We start from the raw sequence: 18,093 nt of genomic DNA, 5'->3' as shown, positions 1-18,093 counted from the left end.
CTTGCCGGATATATTTCACTATAGTGCGTAATATCGTGCCTGAGATCACACGCACGCGATGTTGCCACAAGCTAGATGACATGGCACAAGCAACTTTTTGCTGTATAAGGTGAGACTGTGGAGAGACGAGTTTTACATTCTTAGGATTTTATGGCTGGAAATTACACTACAGCGCGACAAGGCACTCATCTGCAGCAAGTACTGTTTAGAGCTCGTGTAGCGCCTATGAAAACACAGTGATATACTGAAGTACGGCTGCGGTGATTTACACGTGAAGGAGGGAAAATACTAACCATCGTCACATCTAAACTAGGACGGGGTGAATGCTCCTGAAGAAGGGAATCCACGTCGCATAGTCTGAGACATAGCAGCCAGATTCAGTGTTTTCGTCCTGACAATTTAGACGCCTATTAGATCAGTTATAAAACTTCAACAGTGGGGGCTGCATGAACCTCATGACGAATGCGAGCAGCACCACCTTCAGCTCGTTAAGGTGACAATTGCAGGGATGCTAAACTTGCTGTGCTACGAGGTTTTCCAAAGTACCCTGCATATCCCATGCATATGTCAACCTAAATAACCGAGCACGTCCGTCTCACAATAAAACATAAGGCCCGGAAATGCTTCAACAAATTATTAATCCATGGAAGCGTACTTGTCTGAATTGTTATCTGGGAATTCATGTGCTGCTTACAAGTACATTCACGCCTTGCACGTGAACGAAGAATGTGCTTAGAGACCACTTTCTTTACCTAATCGGGTACTTTCTTTTGCCAAGTACGTGCTGTCTGCGAGAGCACCATAATATGAAGATTTAGGGACAATTGACGGATGGAAGCGACCTGATACGGTGACCGCACGCAGTCGCTTCCACTACATTTGCCAGGTTTAGGCGCTTAATTACGCATCAAGCAAAGTTGAGATGTGAAGTTACTGGGTTCTTTTTCTCTCGATATGCTGCCGCTCAACCTGATGCGCAATTGCATAGCAAGTTCAGCAGACAATCGCTGAACATCGTTATGAAACACTACTCACACTGCTCTTGAACGAACCATGCAAGAAAAACAATATTTTCTTTTATATTGCCAGTGTTAAATTCTAGCTATGTTTACAGTTATCACGACGACAGTTTAAAAAAAGCACTCATAAACACTGCAATGGCAAATGCAATGCGTCTTCTTATACGAAATATTCATGATACACCGTTGGGATCTATTCACTGCACAGATCACGTAAGCTTTGGCTGCGGATTCGGCGATTGTCACCACCACAGTATGCATGAATCTGATCGCCAAACGCTTAGGATACGACTCGTTCGATGTCATCCACATAAAGCACTCTGCACAGATATGGCATATTCGCCGTCGGTCAAGGCGCATACTTGTACGAGTGCATACGTACTCGTATACATCCACCTGTGCCAAGCTACTGGACTAAAAGACCACGGGTGCAGAATGCAGGCGCATTCACCGGAACGGCCTTGTCGAACACGGAAGTGGGTCGGTCGAAAGCGTAATCCACATGGCGTAGCTTTCTTGCGCGAGACCCAGGGCATCAAAGCCACGGTTGCGGTAACTCCCAGTGGTCGGTCAGCGGGTCTTCGTCGAAGGTGAAGGTGGACTGGAAGTCCTGGTGCTCCTAGATGTACGATGTTCGGAAACCGTTCCGAAGCGCGACGGCGTGCATATCGGCGTGACGCTATGCAGCAGCAGTTGCCGCTGCTGCGGTGCTCCTGCCTTGGGCACGTACACAATTTGCGTAGCTGCAGTGGTAAACCGCGGTTGTCGAGACCACAACACGGCTAACATCTTGTCGAGCCACATCTCTCGTCTTCAAGTACTCCAGAGGTGGTAGGCGCTACGTCTTCAACGATGTCTTTTTGCTGACTCAGACACGTGCTGCGTATCCGTGAGCAAAGAACCGGACCGCAATCGTCGATGGCGGGTAAGGGCAGACCGAATCCGCGGAAAGCAGCCACAGGGACGTGGGCGCACACATCCTCTTCTGTCGGTCGCCGCAGCCAGCTCTGGCTGACGACTGAGGGTGACCCGTCCGTGGCCACGTACCACTCGGATGCGTGAGTTATATTGACGCCGCTGCCGCTGTGGAGCAGCGGTGGCTGCGACGCTCACGCATAGGACGACGGGGCCGCCCGCAGGTTCGCATGCCTGGCGCTATTCCTTTTATTTCTCCCCTCCATTTTTTTTTTCGAACCGCTTCCTTTGCTCTTCCTCGCCCTCTCTTTCTCATCATCTTGACTACCATGGCGGGCATCACGCACATGCACGAGGCCAAAGGCGTGCGCCGGCATAAACCAGCGGCGGCCGCGGATCACGCGACGAGCCGGTGGCCACGTTAGCTAGCATGTCCCCGGCCGCCAGCACAGCCTCGCGCACGCCAGCCGCGCACACACACACACACGCGCGCGCGCGAGCGGACCTCACGGCGTGCCAAAAGCTGCCGAGGAATTGTCCACGGCAGCAGCAGCAACCCCCCCACCACTGCCGCTCTGCAAATCGCACCATGGTGATGGTGCCGTGCCATCTCCCACGTATGCGCGTGCCTATACAGTGGTGTTCGCTCACTCGCGCGCGCGCGTGTTGGCGACGCGAGTCGTGCGTGCTTCCTCGGGACCTTCCGTGAGCCACGCAGAGAACGGACGAGCGTGCCACGGGGACTTGCACGGCATGCTGCCGCCCGCCGGACGTGGAAGACCTGGCCTCCCGCACGCGCGTCTGTGTACGCCTGCTATGGACCCGCACATGCGAGCTGACGTTCAAAGTGTGCATAAAGCATGCGATGACAGCATGTAGCAGCAGCAGCAGCAGCAGCATGCAACCATCCTCAGTCGAACCCGTCGACAGTTCTGATGAAAATCTCTCCACCCCTCCCCCCTGCCTACCCACCACTTCTCGCCTCCCACGCGCTCTCGACTTTGTGCACCGTATAACTTAGATGCACGAACCGACGCACAGAACGATGTCACAGTCAACCTTAGCCGCACTTAAGCACGCGAAGCCCACTCTGTATAGCTAATAAAACGGCCTGCCTCATATATACGAATCGAAAATTATTGCGGCGCGAAAAGCGCGAACAGGCCCCACTCCTGCGAACGTTCCAAAGATCGAGGAAGTGCGAAAGGGCTTCGGTGTATTAGAGAGAGAGAGAGAGGAAACATGCGTGATCACGCGCTATCTGTATTCGAGGATCGCATGATCTCGACGTTCTCGGCGCGCAGGCGCGCTAGTGTTTACAGTTTTGTTTCGCTCATTGAAATCGGAAATTCTATTTTCCTCCTGCGCGACGTGCATGCTGCCGTGCGTGGGTGTAATTTTGGAAAGCCTCGGGCACCGCTCTCTGCGCGCCCCGGAGGAGAACTTCAGCGAAAGCAGTCAGTGTAACTGACTTACGCCCCCAACTTCTGCACCCGCGTCGTTCACCTCGATTTGGAGCCCGTGGCGTGAAGTTGCCAGTTCGCGTGAGTGCCTGTCGACACGAGTGCGGCACGCCTTGCGTTCAAAACATGCGTGTGTTCCTGTAGGCACACAAAAAAAAAACACACACACACACTCTTGGCGCGCTGCACTGGTGTTGCGGGCAAGGAAACAAATGGACTCGCGCCACTTTCGTGGAAAGGAGGGTCGGCTGTCACAGCGTGGTGCGGAGGCGATCGTTCTTCGATAAAAATTGAACTCGGCACGCGATTCGCGAGAAATTGCACGTGTCTTGACCAGCGTACAGGTGCCCGTAATGAAGGAAGGGGTATACGCGGAAGGCGGTAAGTCGGGTGGTAGAGCTGAAGCGTATACGAAGTCGAAACCTCGTAGTACGAGGAACACGACGGTAATACTTTTCGGTACGCGCATATACTGGAAGCTATTCGTTACCTTTTCATACTTAATGTTTGACGAAAACAGCATGGTTCACCTTGTACAATGGATGTTTTATTCTTTCGCAGGTGGCCTACAAATGTTTGGATCCGCCAGAGCTTGGCGTCCCTCCAGGAAACGAACCTCGAATATATCACCCTATAGCGGATGTATGTGCGCCTGTTACTTCGTTTCTTTCTTTGTTTCGCTGGTGGGCCGTATACCTCGCACCTCGCAGATATAGAAGCGAAGCATACAATCTCACTTCTGCGCCTCACTCAAATGCAGCGCTTCACTTTTGTCTAAAGAAAACATGTTATGTTATATTTACTCATATTCTATTCTCCTTGAATGACAGCTGTTTAGTTGTTAAGAAGTAGTTAAATTCGCATCGATGTACAAGCGCTCACAATTCTCCTGGAAAACGTTTTACACATTATTATATGGTTTGTTGGGCATACACACAATACATATATATAGTACGTACAGTGTGTATATATATTGTAACGCCTTGGTTGAGTACCCAGCACCTTCCACCACAAAACTGTTACGGATGAGGCGTGTTTATTTACAGGTGATGGATGAGAGTCCAGGAAAAACAGTCCAGCACCGGTTTCGTTCTGCGCTCCGCACCAAAAAAGATCCGTCGTCCTCCTCTTCTTCCTTTCGTCTCAACCAAGGCGTTACAATATGTCACGTACTTGACAGGAGCCTCAAAACGTGGCCCTCCGTGCGTGCGCAGCTCACCCAAAAATTTTCGTAAGAGCTAGCTTCGTTGCAATAAGAGAATTTAAAAGGTGAAGCAAGCTTCTCAGGGTTTTCTTTCTACTGGTAACTTTCTATAAAAGCTGTTGTTGGGTGAGTTGGTTCTTACTGCGAGGAAATAAATATACTGCGGAAAATACAACACAAGGACGTAGTAAGGGACACGGACAGTTCATTCTCCCCCATCCCGCTTCCAAGTGCAGGGTGGCAAACCGATTGTGCTAAACTGGTTAACCTCCCTGCCTTTCCTTCTCCACTTTTTCTTTCCTTTTTTTCTTTCCTTGAGTGGTTGAAAGCAGCGCTTGTCCGTGTCCCTTACTACATACATCCTTGTGTTGTATTTGCGCGGTATACTCGTATTTATTTCCTCGCGTGGGAACTTTCTGCAGGTTGCATGCATTCATGTGGGATTGCAACAGAGAGCGTTAACGTGCTATGGTAAGCAGATAGTTGCAAATAAATAGAGAATACAGGTGCACTTTGCCGTTGCCAAGCGCGGTGATTAATAATGATTACTACGTCCAGTATCGAAGTAGCCCTGCGATAAATGTTGCATGGCAGCAGTTGTGCAACAGATACGAGAACTCGTTCGGTAATCGCCTGGAACAATTTATTTGCATGTTACAGCAATGGACTCAGGGGCGGATCCAGGGTAAACTCCAGAGATGGGAGACACGTTCCACATAAACAACATCATTCCCAGTTTGATATTGACACGTATACATGTTTATCTTTCACCGGTGGCCGCTTTCCACCGGCTAACAAATGTTAAACGTTATCGCTCGGCGCAGGTCGCGCCTGCATCGGAAGCTTCTCGAACGTTATCGATGCTTCTATCCGTCGTCTGTGGTCACCGACGCTCATGTAATCTGATTGTATGAGCGACGCGAATTGTCTAGAACTTTCTAGAAGACACGCGGGCACCAGGGATTAATCTGGAACATTCGATAACTCACGTATAAAAGCCGACGCGTTTCGCCGCAGATCAGAGATTTTCGACGATCGCCGACTGTGTTCGCCGCTTTCGTTGCGCTTCGAGTGTAGCTTGCTTTCGTGGGCACAGGTTCGCCCAATAAAGAATCAGTTTCGTCATACACAGTTTTACGACTGTTTACTCCAGCGTCACTACTACGTGACAATATTGTATCTAATTAGTACATTCGATGCAGGGACAGGCATTCATCACTGCAATAAACCTTAGTTTTTCAGTGAATTTTGATGGGCTTGATCCCTTCGGTGTTTTAACAGCCAACGAGAGAACGTCGTCTTTATTGCGGTGCCATTAAAAGCGAAATGTTTACATAGCTGTCCTGGCCATCAAGCGACCACCCATTTTAATACTTCTACCTTTCCACTATCCAATTCAATTCACCGTATTTCAACACCAAAATTTGTAAGGGGATGTCAGCTTCTCAGCGTTCATTTTTATCGTTAACATTGCGCAGCTTGAAAGCAGTCATACGGGATAGTAATTGAGAGCGTTACCGTGCTACGTAAGCACATTGTTGTAAATAAATGGCAAATAGAGGTGCAATTTACTGGTGCCGAACAGGTACTTCACTGACTATAAAGCCTGGCAATGCGCCAGTTTATATCAAAATTACAAACCGTATTTAATTATTAGCGCGTCTTCAAGGTCTTCATTTGAATCATTCTCGTAACTGCAATCTCTTTCATACCGGGTGGTGCGAATAGAAGTGGATTTGGGCAGGTCGTGTGACGCGAAAAACGGATAACCGATGGTTTGTTAAATTACCAGGATAGGTGGCAAGTAAAGGAAGACACAGTCGTGGGTCGAAGTAGATTAGATGCAGTGATTAGATTATGAAACAAAAAAATTAAGCCAGTTCCACGCTTGTGAAATCTGATGAAACCGCGGAGTTCTGCAAACGTGGGTGTATAGCGTTAGTGGGATGACGCTCGCCTTCGGACTGTGAGTACCCGGGTTCAAATACCGCCTCGCCAAGAAAGTTTATAATGTTTTTTTTATTTCTCTCTCTCTCAGTCTCTCTTTCTCTCTCTTTCTTTTTATACGTTTAGACGTATAATTAATTATATATTTACTTTCCTCTGTTTTCTCTGCCTTCGTTGTCTGTTGGCTCCATATGTTTGACTGAATGTGCGTGCACTCACAGTTGCAGAAAAGTATTTATATTTGTCTGCTTAGCCGAAGTCCCGAAAAAAAGAAGAAGCCGCAGCTTCAGCACGAAAGGCCAAGCATCGACTTGCGATAGCAAATTATTAGGCAGCTATATTAGAAGTAAGGATAGTAGCTTTAGAGGCCTTAAAAACTTGTAAACATTCATTACTAAGTACATTAACAGGCATATAGTGTCACCATGCGCGCAGGCAAGTATTGACACATCTGACTCGACGACCGCGGACACTCGCTGCCAGAACGCTGGTGTGAGGAAGAGCGGCAGTAGCAGCAGCGAGCGAGTTTCCCTTCGTGCTGCCTCTTCCTTCAACGCGAACTAAGCGGCGAGAACACTACAGTGCACACGAAGCCATCAGCCCTCGGCGCGCCTAGACTTTGTACCCACCGTAGATTACTTTCAAGTTGCGTCACACCCGCCGGAGGGGGGGGGGGGGGGGTCGTATAGTGGTTTTGGCGTTCCGCTGCTAAGCCCGAGGTCGCGGGATCGAATCCCGGCTGCGGCGGCCGCATTTCGATGCGAGCGAAATGCAAGAACGCCCATGTACCGTGCATTGGTTACACATTAAGGAACCCCAGGTGGTCAAAATTAATCAAGAGTCCCCCCAATACGGCGTGTCTCACAATAGTATCATGGCTTTGGAACGTAAAACCCCAAATTGTTAAAAAAAAATTAAGATGGGGCCGCTGCATGGGCACATGGCCTCAATCTTGTAGGAGGGGGTCCACGGAGGTCGCGAAAAGGTCTGCATAATGCGCGTTTCGATTTCTGACTCAGTTCTTCAGCAAGGAGGACATCGAAAATTTAGATTTCTCAAGGCGGTCTAGTTCTCAGACCTTCCGTAAGACCGCACAACCATACATACTTTACTAGGTGTCATCACGCAGGCTTGACGGTTGGCTAAAGTACCTCGTCAACCTTTTTCATAACCTGCCGTAGTTTCTCAGTGGTGGCAAGTTTCTATAAGGATGAATTCACGGATTTTATTTCACAGCCACGACAACTTTATTCCGAAAGATGCATGCAGTATGCAAAAAACGCTCGGGAACTTAAATAGAAGTGCATATTAAAGACTATTTTCATTGAAAATTATGGGGTTTTACGTGCCAAAACCACTGATCTGATTATGAGGCACGCCGTAGTGGGGGACTCCGAAATTTGGACCACCTGGGGTTCTTTAACGTGCACCTAAATCTAAGTACACGGGTGTTTTCGCATTTCGCCCGCATCGAAATGCGGCCGCCGTGGCCGGGATTCAATCCCGCGACCTCGTGCTCAGCAGACCAACACCATAGCCACTGAGCAACCACGGCGGGTGACTATTTTCATGGTAAAAAAGGATCAGGAGACCCTTAATATGGCGTTCCTCATGCTATAGCCATGGCGTTACTTTAGGACGTTGAGCCAAATCACTTAGAATCAGTCGATTGTTTTCTTTTTTTTTTATTTTACCGCCTTCTGGTGCTCCTTGAATCGAATGAGTGCCAGAAAAAAATCTAAGGAAGAAATAAAGAAACTAAACGCTATAGGGCTTCCTACACGCGATGTTTCCGCTAGGAGGTCGTAGGGCTGCTACCGGCCAACCCGGCTGCGGTGAGGTGATTTGATTGGCCACCGCAGATATGCACGATTTGCGAACAGAGGTGTGGCCGGTCACCACCGCGTGAAAGAGAGAGAGAGTGGGGGAAAAAAACCTTTCTGCATCTATCTTTCTTCTTTCTTTCTTTCTTTCTTTCTTTTTTTTTTTTTTCATCCGGGCCGTTTGCGAAGTCGCGAAAGCAAAACAAAACTAACCCGGGAGCAAGAGAAGTCAGCTTGGAGGTCGAACTCTTTGTTTTCACATGTTCATTTCCGGTATCGGCGCCGGCGGCCCTTCAACGTCGATACCGGAGGCGCCATTCGCTGTCAAAATATGCGGTGTTTTTAAACAAGCTCGAACGTGGTAGATGGTGCAACTATGCGGAGTGGATGGCTGACTGTTTAAACTTCATAGATATGGCATGCGATATACCGTGCGATGAAAAAAAAGATAAGTATTGCCTGCGAAAGCAAAATTAGGACGCAACGTTGTGTATATGATGCAGATGCAATACTTATAACGAACAGCAATGAAAAGAATCATGTACAACGCTTACGGAATGAAACACATCGATTTATGGCTAACTAATCAGCATATTAACCTTAACCGAGGAAGTGTAAGAGTGGGGTTGAAGATTAATATGCAGAACATGACAAGTAAAATGTTCACTAGCCTGGCAACGGACCAAGAATTCAGGATCACCAGTCAGCCTCAAGAGTCTGTACAGAAGTATGTTTATCTACTTCAATTACTCACAGGGGACCCTGATCATGAGAAGGAAATTTACGGAATAAAAATAGGTTGTAGTGCATGCAGCAGGCATTACCAAATCCTGACTGGGAGCTTACCACTTTCGTTGAAAAGAAGAGTGTGCAATCATTGCATCCTACCGGTGCTAACATATGGAGCAGAAACTTGGAGGTTAACAAAGAAGCTCGAGAACAAGTTAAGGACCGCGCAAAGAGCGATGGAACGAAAAATGTTAGGCCTAACGTTAAGAGACAGGAAGACAGCGGTGTGGATCAGAGAACAAACGGGGATAGCCGATATTCTAGTTGACATTCAGCAGGAAAAATGGAGCTGGGCAGGCCATATATGTATAATGCGTAGGATGGATTGAGTGAGCGTGGACCATTATAGTTACAGAATGGATACCAGGAGAAGGGAAGCCCAGTCGAGGACGGCAGAAAACTAGGTGGGGTGATGAAGTTAGGAAATTTGGAGGCGCAAATTGGAATAAGGTAGCGCAAGACAGGGGTAATTGGCGATCGCAGGGAGAGGCCTTCGTCCTGCAGTGAACATAAAAAATTGGCTGCTGCTGCTGCTGCTGCTGCTGCTGCTGCTGATGATGATGATGATGATGATGATGATTAATGAGCACATAGTTTCGGTTCCAGTCTGCAGTTCATGTGACATCGGCATAATTTTGGCTCGTACTCCTCTTAGATAAGAGTCCACATCGCATTTAGTTAACCGATTCACAGCGACATATGATACGGTACACTCGAACTGCACATAAGAAGTGTTATGCTTAAAGTTTCCATGTTGCGTTTTATTCCGTGAGTACTGTACTTACAGAGTGATGCTGCGAATTCACAAAATGAGAACACACTATTTCGAAGCTTGACAGTTGTGGAACTCACCACCATCGCCGATGTTCCTTGGTCTGGCTGTTGACGCCAGAAGAGCATGTTATCTATTGATTGTGTGCACACATACGGGTCTTAAGTCATCGCTCTTGAAGATTAGTAGTAGTTGTTGCTTTTTGGATTCATGAAATGCCGTTGTCGTACCGGAGACGTTGATTATGTTAGTCAGCTTGTAGCTACGGAATCAAAAATGAAACACTCAGTTCTGTACAATTTTGCTGCAAGAAACATATGTTTCATCACATTATGCCGAATGTATGACGCGATGTACGCGAGGGGCGCGTCACTAAAGAATTGAACATCACAATCTGAGTCTTTTGCTAATATAACCTGCGCTTAAACTTCCTCCGGCCACGGCCGGCGCCTGGCGTTCACATTTTTTTTTTTTTTTTCCTTGCGACAGGCTGCAGGTATATATTTAGCTCCTCTCCGCTACTTTCCTTGTGTCATACGGAACTCAAAACATTTCTGCATAAGAAATCTATGGTGTTTCTAGCCATTTGCGTTTGTTCTTTTTTTTTTTCTGTTTATTTCCGAGTCGGCCGCCGAGCCGACAGGGTTGCGTGTGCGCTGCGACGCGCGCCCCAACAGTGTGACCGATGCGTCACGCAACTGTTATCAGGTGTTCGCACGCACTGCCTGTCACCCTTGTCCCTCTCACTTGCCTCCCCCCCCCCCCCTTTCTTCTTGCTTTTAACCGAGTCCGTATATCCCACCCTCTTTTGTTTCTCAGTCGTCGTCACAGTTCGGGCCGCTGCCCGCGAAGCTCGTCTGTCTTGCGGCTTTAAGGCTTTTGACAGTTTCTGTTCAACTTAAAAGCGAAACACTGGCTCCCTCCTCTCGCCAACTTTGCCACCCACATTGAGGTCCCCCCCCCCCCTCCTCCCCCTATCGCCTTCCGACAACGCGAAGTCAGGCTGAAGAGAAACGAAAACGAGTGAAATCGAGCCACACCCTGTCTGTCGCGTGGCGGTTCGCCGCTGCAAGCTCGCTCCGCTATTGGTTTAATACGCGCGCGCGCGCAGGTCTAGTGAGTTTGTGCGTGCGCGTAGCGGTGTTTGTGTAATCGAGAGTTCGGTTGCTGCCCGTCAACTCGCGGGAAAGTTGACATATGGTTTGAGAGAGCGAGAGAGAGAGAATGATGTATTTGCCGAGGCGCGCAGCTTGGATGAAAAGTAAGAACAGAAATCGGACTTCGAAACAAGTATGACAGTGACGAAGCAAACTGGAAGGCTTTACCGGGAAGGAAAAAGAAATATTAAAAGGGTAGTGCCGAAGTACGACGGCGCCAGCGTTTTATAATCAAACCGAAAAGGCTTTTGCGGTGATTGCGAAACTGACAGGGTGTAGTTTAAAGCGAGATATTTTTATCTGGACAAAGCAAAATAAAGGAGGGAGGGTAGGGGAGGGGTACACCCGACCGCGTTTTTATATGTATAGTTCCCTTATCTTGGGCATTGCAAGACGAGCCGACATTAAAATAGCGAGGGCGTCGAGCTTGCGTCTCTGAATTTCGTATACCTGTTGATGCTGCTATTCATGACTATCATGCGCACGCATGCGTAAAATGACATAAAAAAGAAAAGCTGATGTACAAGTTAGCCGAATCACAATCGATGGTTAACGTAGCCAAAACTAACTCGGATAGCTCCAGCAAGGAGTCGTTGATTGTCTAGGCGCAGCTTGTGGCGTCCGACCTATCAATTGTTCCTATTATAAATCACACAAAAATTACACCAAGCAATGATTTCCAGCCATGTCTGTTTTCGCTAGTTGACTCACTTTCGTTAAGAAACTGTAAAGCAGCACCAAAATACGTGTGTGTGTGCGTGTGTGCGTGCGCGCGCGCGTGTGTGTTAGCGAATACTTTTCGCGCTTCCCTGTCATAGTTTTTCGCCATCTTACGTCAGCTGCCCTACTTAAATGCAGGCACCTTGCCCTTGAATCGAGGCAAATCAGCTAGCAGCTGCGCGCCTTCAAAGAACATCCGAGTTCTGCACTCTCTCACATCTCCATATTATATAGCAACCGTTAAATGTTCGTCCGTCTCTCGTTTGTCAATCCTAAACGTGACCCTCCGTCTCGCAGAGTCGGGTCCGCGGACGCTAAATATCGCGGTGCCAGATCTCGTATATCCAGTCCTGGTCCGGCAGATGCGTGCATCCCAATCTCCGAAACCGCGTTGTTCACATACGCATAAACGCATTTACATGCGCGGCCAACCGACAAATCTGCTCGCGTACTGAAACGCGTATAGACGACGGTGCTGCTCCCCCTCGTAGGCCCCGATTGCTATCGATGTTTCTCTTACTTCCAAACCATGCGCACTCCCCCCTCCCCTCTTCACCCTCGTCTTTCGACTCACCGTCATGTCGTGTGTATCGCAGCATGACAAATGGTGTTCTTTCCCGGAGAAAACGGACCTCGGTGGTACCACCTTTTGACCCGGCGACAGTTGGCATCCGCAGACGAAACCACGTAATACGTAGCGAGAGGAAAGACAAAAGGGCCTTCTGGGAATGAATGGACGACTATTGTATTTGTTCTTTGTTTTCTTTTTTCTTCGTACGGGCACTGCCCGGGCTTTCTGCTCCTTTAGCCAAAAGCACTGTGTTTTACAGCCAGCCTGCACCTCCGGCTCATTTGTGTTTTCTTTTTTTTTTTTTCTTTTCCCATACGTGGAAGACGCCTTCATCGTTCGTTCGTTCCTTCAGCAGCGACAATCTACCGTCGCCATCGCCGTAATTGCGCGACGCGGCTCCTGCGACTTCAGCGCGCGGTACGTTGCCCCCAGTTCGCCCATTGTTTGCGACGGGCGCGCGCGCGCGCGCTGCACAACTTTAATTTGGGTGCGCGCCTCGTAGATGCGAGATCCCCGGGCACTGAATTCGTCAGCCTCATAACCAGAAGGCAACAACGACGTCTTTGTTCCTTTGTCGCATGTGGTTATGGCCTTAGAGCACTAGGCCTTAAATTTGAACATGCAACGAGGCGCAAGCCGTACGTTTCTAATATACTTCATTGAAATTTTCGGTGAGCAAGAATTGTACTATGTACCAGAGACACGCAAAAGAGTCGGGATATTAGAAAAATTCGGCAGAGACACCTAAGACTGCTGACGTGTGGGAATGCTTACGTGTGTGGAACCAGATAGCTGCGACGTGAAGTGTGCAATCACGCACGCACTAGGCACACCTTTATTCAGCCAAAACCGAAGAGCCGCCGCTGCGTCGGGGAAGCACGCTCGTCCTCGCACCCAGGAGGCCCGGGTTAGATTCCCACCCAGACCGAAATTTACCGAATTTTCTATTCATAGCCATTAATTCACTTTGTTTACAGGAATCTCCCTGATAATTTGACGTCAATCCGAACATTTTCAGCGCGATTTTACTCTTTGCGACGTCGGCCTTTTTTTGGTACCATCGATTGGTCACGCCGTCGACGACACCGGATTTTCGCCTAATGGGGCACATAATGCTTGGTAGCGCTAATTGTGAACTTGGTAGCGCTAATTGTGCACTTCAAACTTGTCCTTTAGGTAGAATCAAGCGAACCACCTTTTATATATTTTAATACATGGAAGCATGAAATGCGCTATTGTTGCCCTATAGCCATGTTAGTAAAATCTCTAGAACGCCAAGACTCTCTGTTTTGTTGGTGCAGCGAAAACAGCGCCGGATAATTGCCTCAAACGAACGCTCCTCGTGAAAGCGCGCGCCCCTCGCGCGCGTTCACTCGCATATGCAACATACGTTCACGTCATACGGAACCTCACGGCGACGGCGACGCCGACGGCAGAAATCCGCTTTGAGTGTCCCGCATGTCCCCCCCCCCCTCATTCTCTCTCTCTTAGAGTTATTTTCAGTGGCTTACTACTACGGGGTCCAAACACATTTCCTTTCAAGCTACTGGAGAGATCCTGACGACGGAGTAGTTGCGTGTACCTAAGCCTGAAATGCTGAAACTGTGCTACTATATAGACAATAGCGCATAAGGCGTGTTATACGCTACCTTTAGTTCAAATAGTTAGTTCAAGTTTAGGCGTTCAAATAGTAAAGCTTATAGCGTGTCTGTTCTTTTTGTTGTTTTGTTTTAACAAGATGGTCAATACGTTTTGGTTTAGGTGGCTTCCTTCACTCGTAAACTAGTTTGTAATTTTACAGCCCACAGGAAGCGATAATTCTTAGCTATTTGGTTTTACTTCTGACATATTTCTACCTTACCCCTTGCCATACTTCTTAAACGAGAAAAGAAAGAAATGCATAATCTAGCCTGACTAGCAAACTGCTTCTTTGCTAACCTGTTCCGCAGGGATCTACAAATATATGCCCGGTGGAGACAATCGCACTTCAAGGGCGAACTTCGCTTTAGCCAAATTTCTATACCAACCATCCAGGTACAATGATGGAGCTATAGCCTGACGTCGTAAGTTTCAGCGGTCTGTTTACAAAGCTGCTTAGTTTTCCAGCGGGGTTAGTCCACCAGAGCTCTTAAATCGAACTTTTCTTTTTTGTATATAATCGGACCCACAGCAATTTTTTTCCCTTAATAGCTAAATCCGTTCCCTAAATGTTTTACCTTTACGCGTGTTCTTCAATCATAAGCTGTCACTGTTTTTGTTTCGTCCTATAAATACCGAGCTTAATATTCCAGGTTTTACTCGCTCTAGCCTAATCAATTCTAACAACACGAGATTTTCAGCACAACTCAATCTTCTTCTTCCAAAAGCAAGTACTAATTATGGGAAATTTACCGTCGCGTTTTTAGGCATTTCTGTTTGTAATTCAATACCATCTGATATGAAGTCATCTACATAATTATCATTCTAGCGTAGAGCGAAGGAGCATTTCATGAACACTTTATCAGACACATAGTATAATTTAACAAACATAGAATTAATTAGATGTTGTTCTAATTTACTATTATGCAATGTACTGTTCAAATTACCGAGTCACTGAATTTTGACTATAATTGATACTTCTCCTCGTTGTATGTCTTACGTGCCATTTATCCTCGTTTGATTTTCTGTGAGTTATCTTTAACATTTATTCAATTTTTTTCTTTCTTTTTAACTGTGTGATTATACTGGCGATATTTTTAAAAGATTTTTTCTCTCTCACCGTTCATTTCCGATGATGTAGAAATTGTATAATATACGACATGACTCACTGTTTGCCACGAACCTACTAGCCCCCTTTTTATGTCTTGTTAGGAGGTCCCCCCGACAGTTGTTACTTCGGGACCTCCGAATGTGTACTTACACCCACCTTGTATTTGATTTTGTCGTCAAAAGAAATATTGATTGATTGATTGAAAAAAAAAACATCTTAAGAACTTCTTTCAATCTTTCCAGCAACTGGAACCTGTTGTTTACGGGTACAAACAAATATACTGTAAGACACTATGAGCTGGACGATTTCACTTAGGTGTGTAGTATGTGCGGAGGACTCGGGGTTTCTCTCAGACGTGTCTGGAGGTGTTGAAGACATGACATGACAAGAACTTTAATTGAATCCTGAGGAGTTGTAGAGTTACACGTTTACCTTGTGCGAGGCGTTTCCCGGTACAAACGTGTCCAACTTCGTTGCGTGGCCCATACTTGCGCCAGTGTCGTGTTCTTCCTTGTGTCCTTGTCTACCCAGCGCTGTTATTTTTTTCCAAAACATGCAAATGGCCGCTAAACGAGAACAGCACTTCTACAGCAAATACTAAAGACAGCTTCGCTTAAACCTGTTTCCGCAGCGCGTGAAATGTGCATATTTCTTTATTTTATTTTTGTCGTTACGCTATATTTACTAGACGTGAGCTGACGCTGCACAGATCTTATGACGTTAGGAGCACCAGTAGCGCTGCAACTTAAAGTTCCCTTTCATTTTTTCCTGTGTCTTAATTTCTGGCTTACCACCAAGACACCGCTTACGGCATGACCGGCGTTTTCGCTGTCCCAGAAGCTTAACTTGCCAACAGAGCTTAACGTAGAAGTTCTTTACTGAGCGTCCCGCTCACTTACAAAAATAACAAAACGGGGAGAGTTCGCCTTGTCATTCCCATCATTAGTGGAACTCACGCTGCAGGAAAACCTGCCCTCCACTCGTGCTTTACGAGTAGATGGGCACATCGGGTGCTGCGTGCGCCCCTCGCACGAAGCATTCTTTCTCTCCACACTTTTGTGTCCACACGGGGATGTATCATCGCCCCGCGGCTCTGTAGTCCTGACAGGACGGCGCTTATACGGGCGCGCTATAGGAAAAGCAAAAGCGTGGCGCGATGCCTAGTAGCTATAGCTCGCGGGCGCGCGCACACACACACAACTTGGCGAAGCCGCGCGTGGGACGGCAAAGGTCCGCTCGGCCGGCCGCCGCTGAGTCAATTCATTACCTGCAAGCCACGGGCTGCGGTCAGCCGCGTCGCGTGACCATGCCGACAGGCCGCGCCGACCGCCCCCCTCCGCCTAATGGACCGGCGAGCTACGCGCCGCATGCCATATCCCATCTCTTCCCATGCACACCGCGGAGCGCTCAGGTTCACGGCTCTACTCCTATACGATGCGGTGGTGGCCGCGAGACGGGCCTTAGTGCGAGTCCGGAGCCTAGCTGAAACCGTCGAGTCACGGATGGGCAGATGTGTAGTATGTGTATATCAATAGCTGTGTGGGAAAGCACAACTTGTGGCGTGGGATCCATTAGAAAGAAGTGAACCTAAAAATAATGGCAAGTTTTCTCTGCTCAGAGTGTAGTGTGCGATTGAAAGTATGCATTCTCATTAATCTTGTACAGTTAGACGTTCCTCTTTTTCGCGACTTCGGCCAAGCAATCGCCCCTTTTCTCAGCTATAAGTATATACGCGCACATTCAGTCAAACGTAAGAAGCCAACAGACAACGAAGACAGGGAAAACAGGGGAAAGCAAATGTACAAATAATTCAAGCTGAATAAAAGAACTGAAATTTGGGCGAGTTTGTAAGAATTCATACTTGACATAAAGCGCAAAAAAAAAAACGAGGACACAAGAAGGAAGACCGGACAGGACGAGCGCTCGTCCTGTCTGCGTGGTCTTCCTTCTTGTGTCCTCATTTTTTTTTTTTTTGCATTTTAAGTCAAGTATAAAGCTGACAGTTAAACTTACGATGAGTTTCGTATTTCTAATACATATAGAGGTTGCAAGTTCGAAGGTTGCGGGCTCGGATCGTGCGGCGCCAAACGTCTTTGCTGTAACTCTTATTTCCCTTTTCCTTTCGTAAAAGTGCGAAGTTCATCGTAAATTTATAGCCATCTTCTTTAATTATGCAGTTGATTTCACCCATACTTTCATTGGCTTCATTGTCTGTTGGCTTCTTACTGGGGTTATTAAAAAAACTATGCCTGTCTTCATGCTACTACTACTGAACGACTTGTGATGGCGTGAGCTGGTGGACAATGCTAAGACAACACTATGAAAGTACAGACAATGCTGTGCATTCGCTGTCATGCAAATACCGACACGCAACGACACAATTAACAATGCAAAGCGTTGATGTGAAGAAGGAAGCCCAGAAAGCGACCTCCTTTTATTAACTTGATTAATGAGTTTGATTATATTTATTGACATTCCCTTAGTTCTGTTTTATGGTGTTCTTGATGTGCATAAACATCTTTATTTGTGTTGCTTAGAATGTGTTTCAACTGTTTAAGGTCTCTCTAAACGTGTATTTGGCGCTGAAACAGCCTCTCTATTGTACGGCCTTATTTTTTCGCGATGCATATGAACTCACACCAAAATCTTTTCATGAACATCGCGTATATTAATTGGCGCGGCCGACAAAATCCAGCTTCTCGGTTCTCCTTCTATTTAAACACTTCTTCACGTCATTTGTACTGATTGCAGACTGGACACATTTGCGAATAGAGGCACAGACGTGTGGCGTCTGTCATTCATTGGTTCACTGTAAACATATACTTCAAGAAAGAATCTAAGGAAAGATCGCCATCCACTTTCTTGAGAAGGGGTGGCGTGTCGAATGGAAAAACGCCTTAAAACACGGGCATTACCCTTACAAAATTATTATATAGAAATTATGTTTCGTTGCTATGCATCCTT

The 18,093-nt window shown here is 47.3% G+C and overlaps 1 protein-coding gene across 6 annotated transcripts in view; it reads left to right on the top strand.

The window, feature by feature from the left end:
• LOC119461279 (uncharacterized) overlaps positions 1-18,093 on the top strand; it is a 463,000-nt gene that overhangs the window by 356,901 nt on the left and 88,006 nt on the right. For all 6 annotated transcript variants that reach the window (XR_005193959.2, XM_049672342.1, XM_049672341.1 and 3 more), the window contains exon 3: positions 3,959-4,039. Coding sequence is in view for 5 of the 6 variants with exons in the window: in XM_049672342.1 (XP_049528299.1) it covers positions 3,959-4,039 (81 nt within the window). In the remaining variant the exon portion in view is untranslated. The remainder of the gene's footprint in view (positions 1-3,958; positions 4,040-18,093) is intronic.

Source organism: Dermacentor silvarum, chromosome 8, assembly GCF_013339745.2.
Source record: "Dermacentor silvarum isolate Dsil-2018 chromosome 8, BIME_Dsil_1.4, whole genome shotgun sequence".
Lineage (NCBI taxonomy): Eukaryota > Metazoa > Arthropoda > Arachnida > Ixodida > Ixodidae > Dermacentor > Dermacentor silvarum.
The sequence above is the reverse complement of the archived record's forward strand: the minus strand, read 5'-3'. Positions and strand labels throughout refer to the sequence as shown.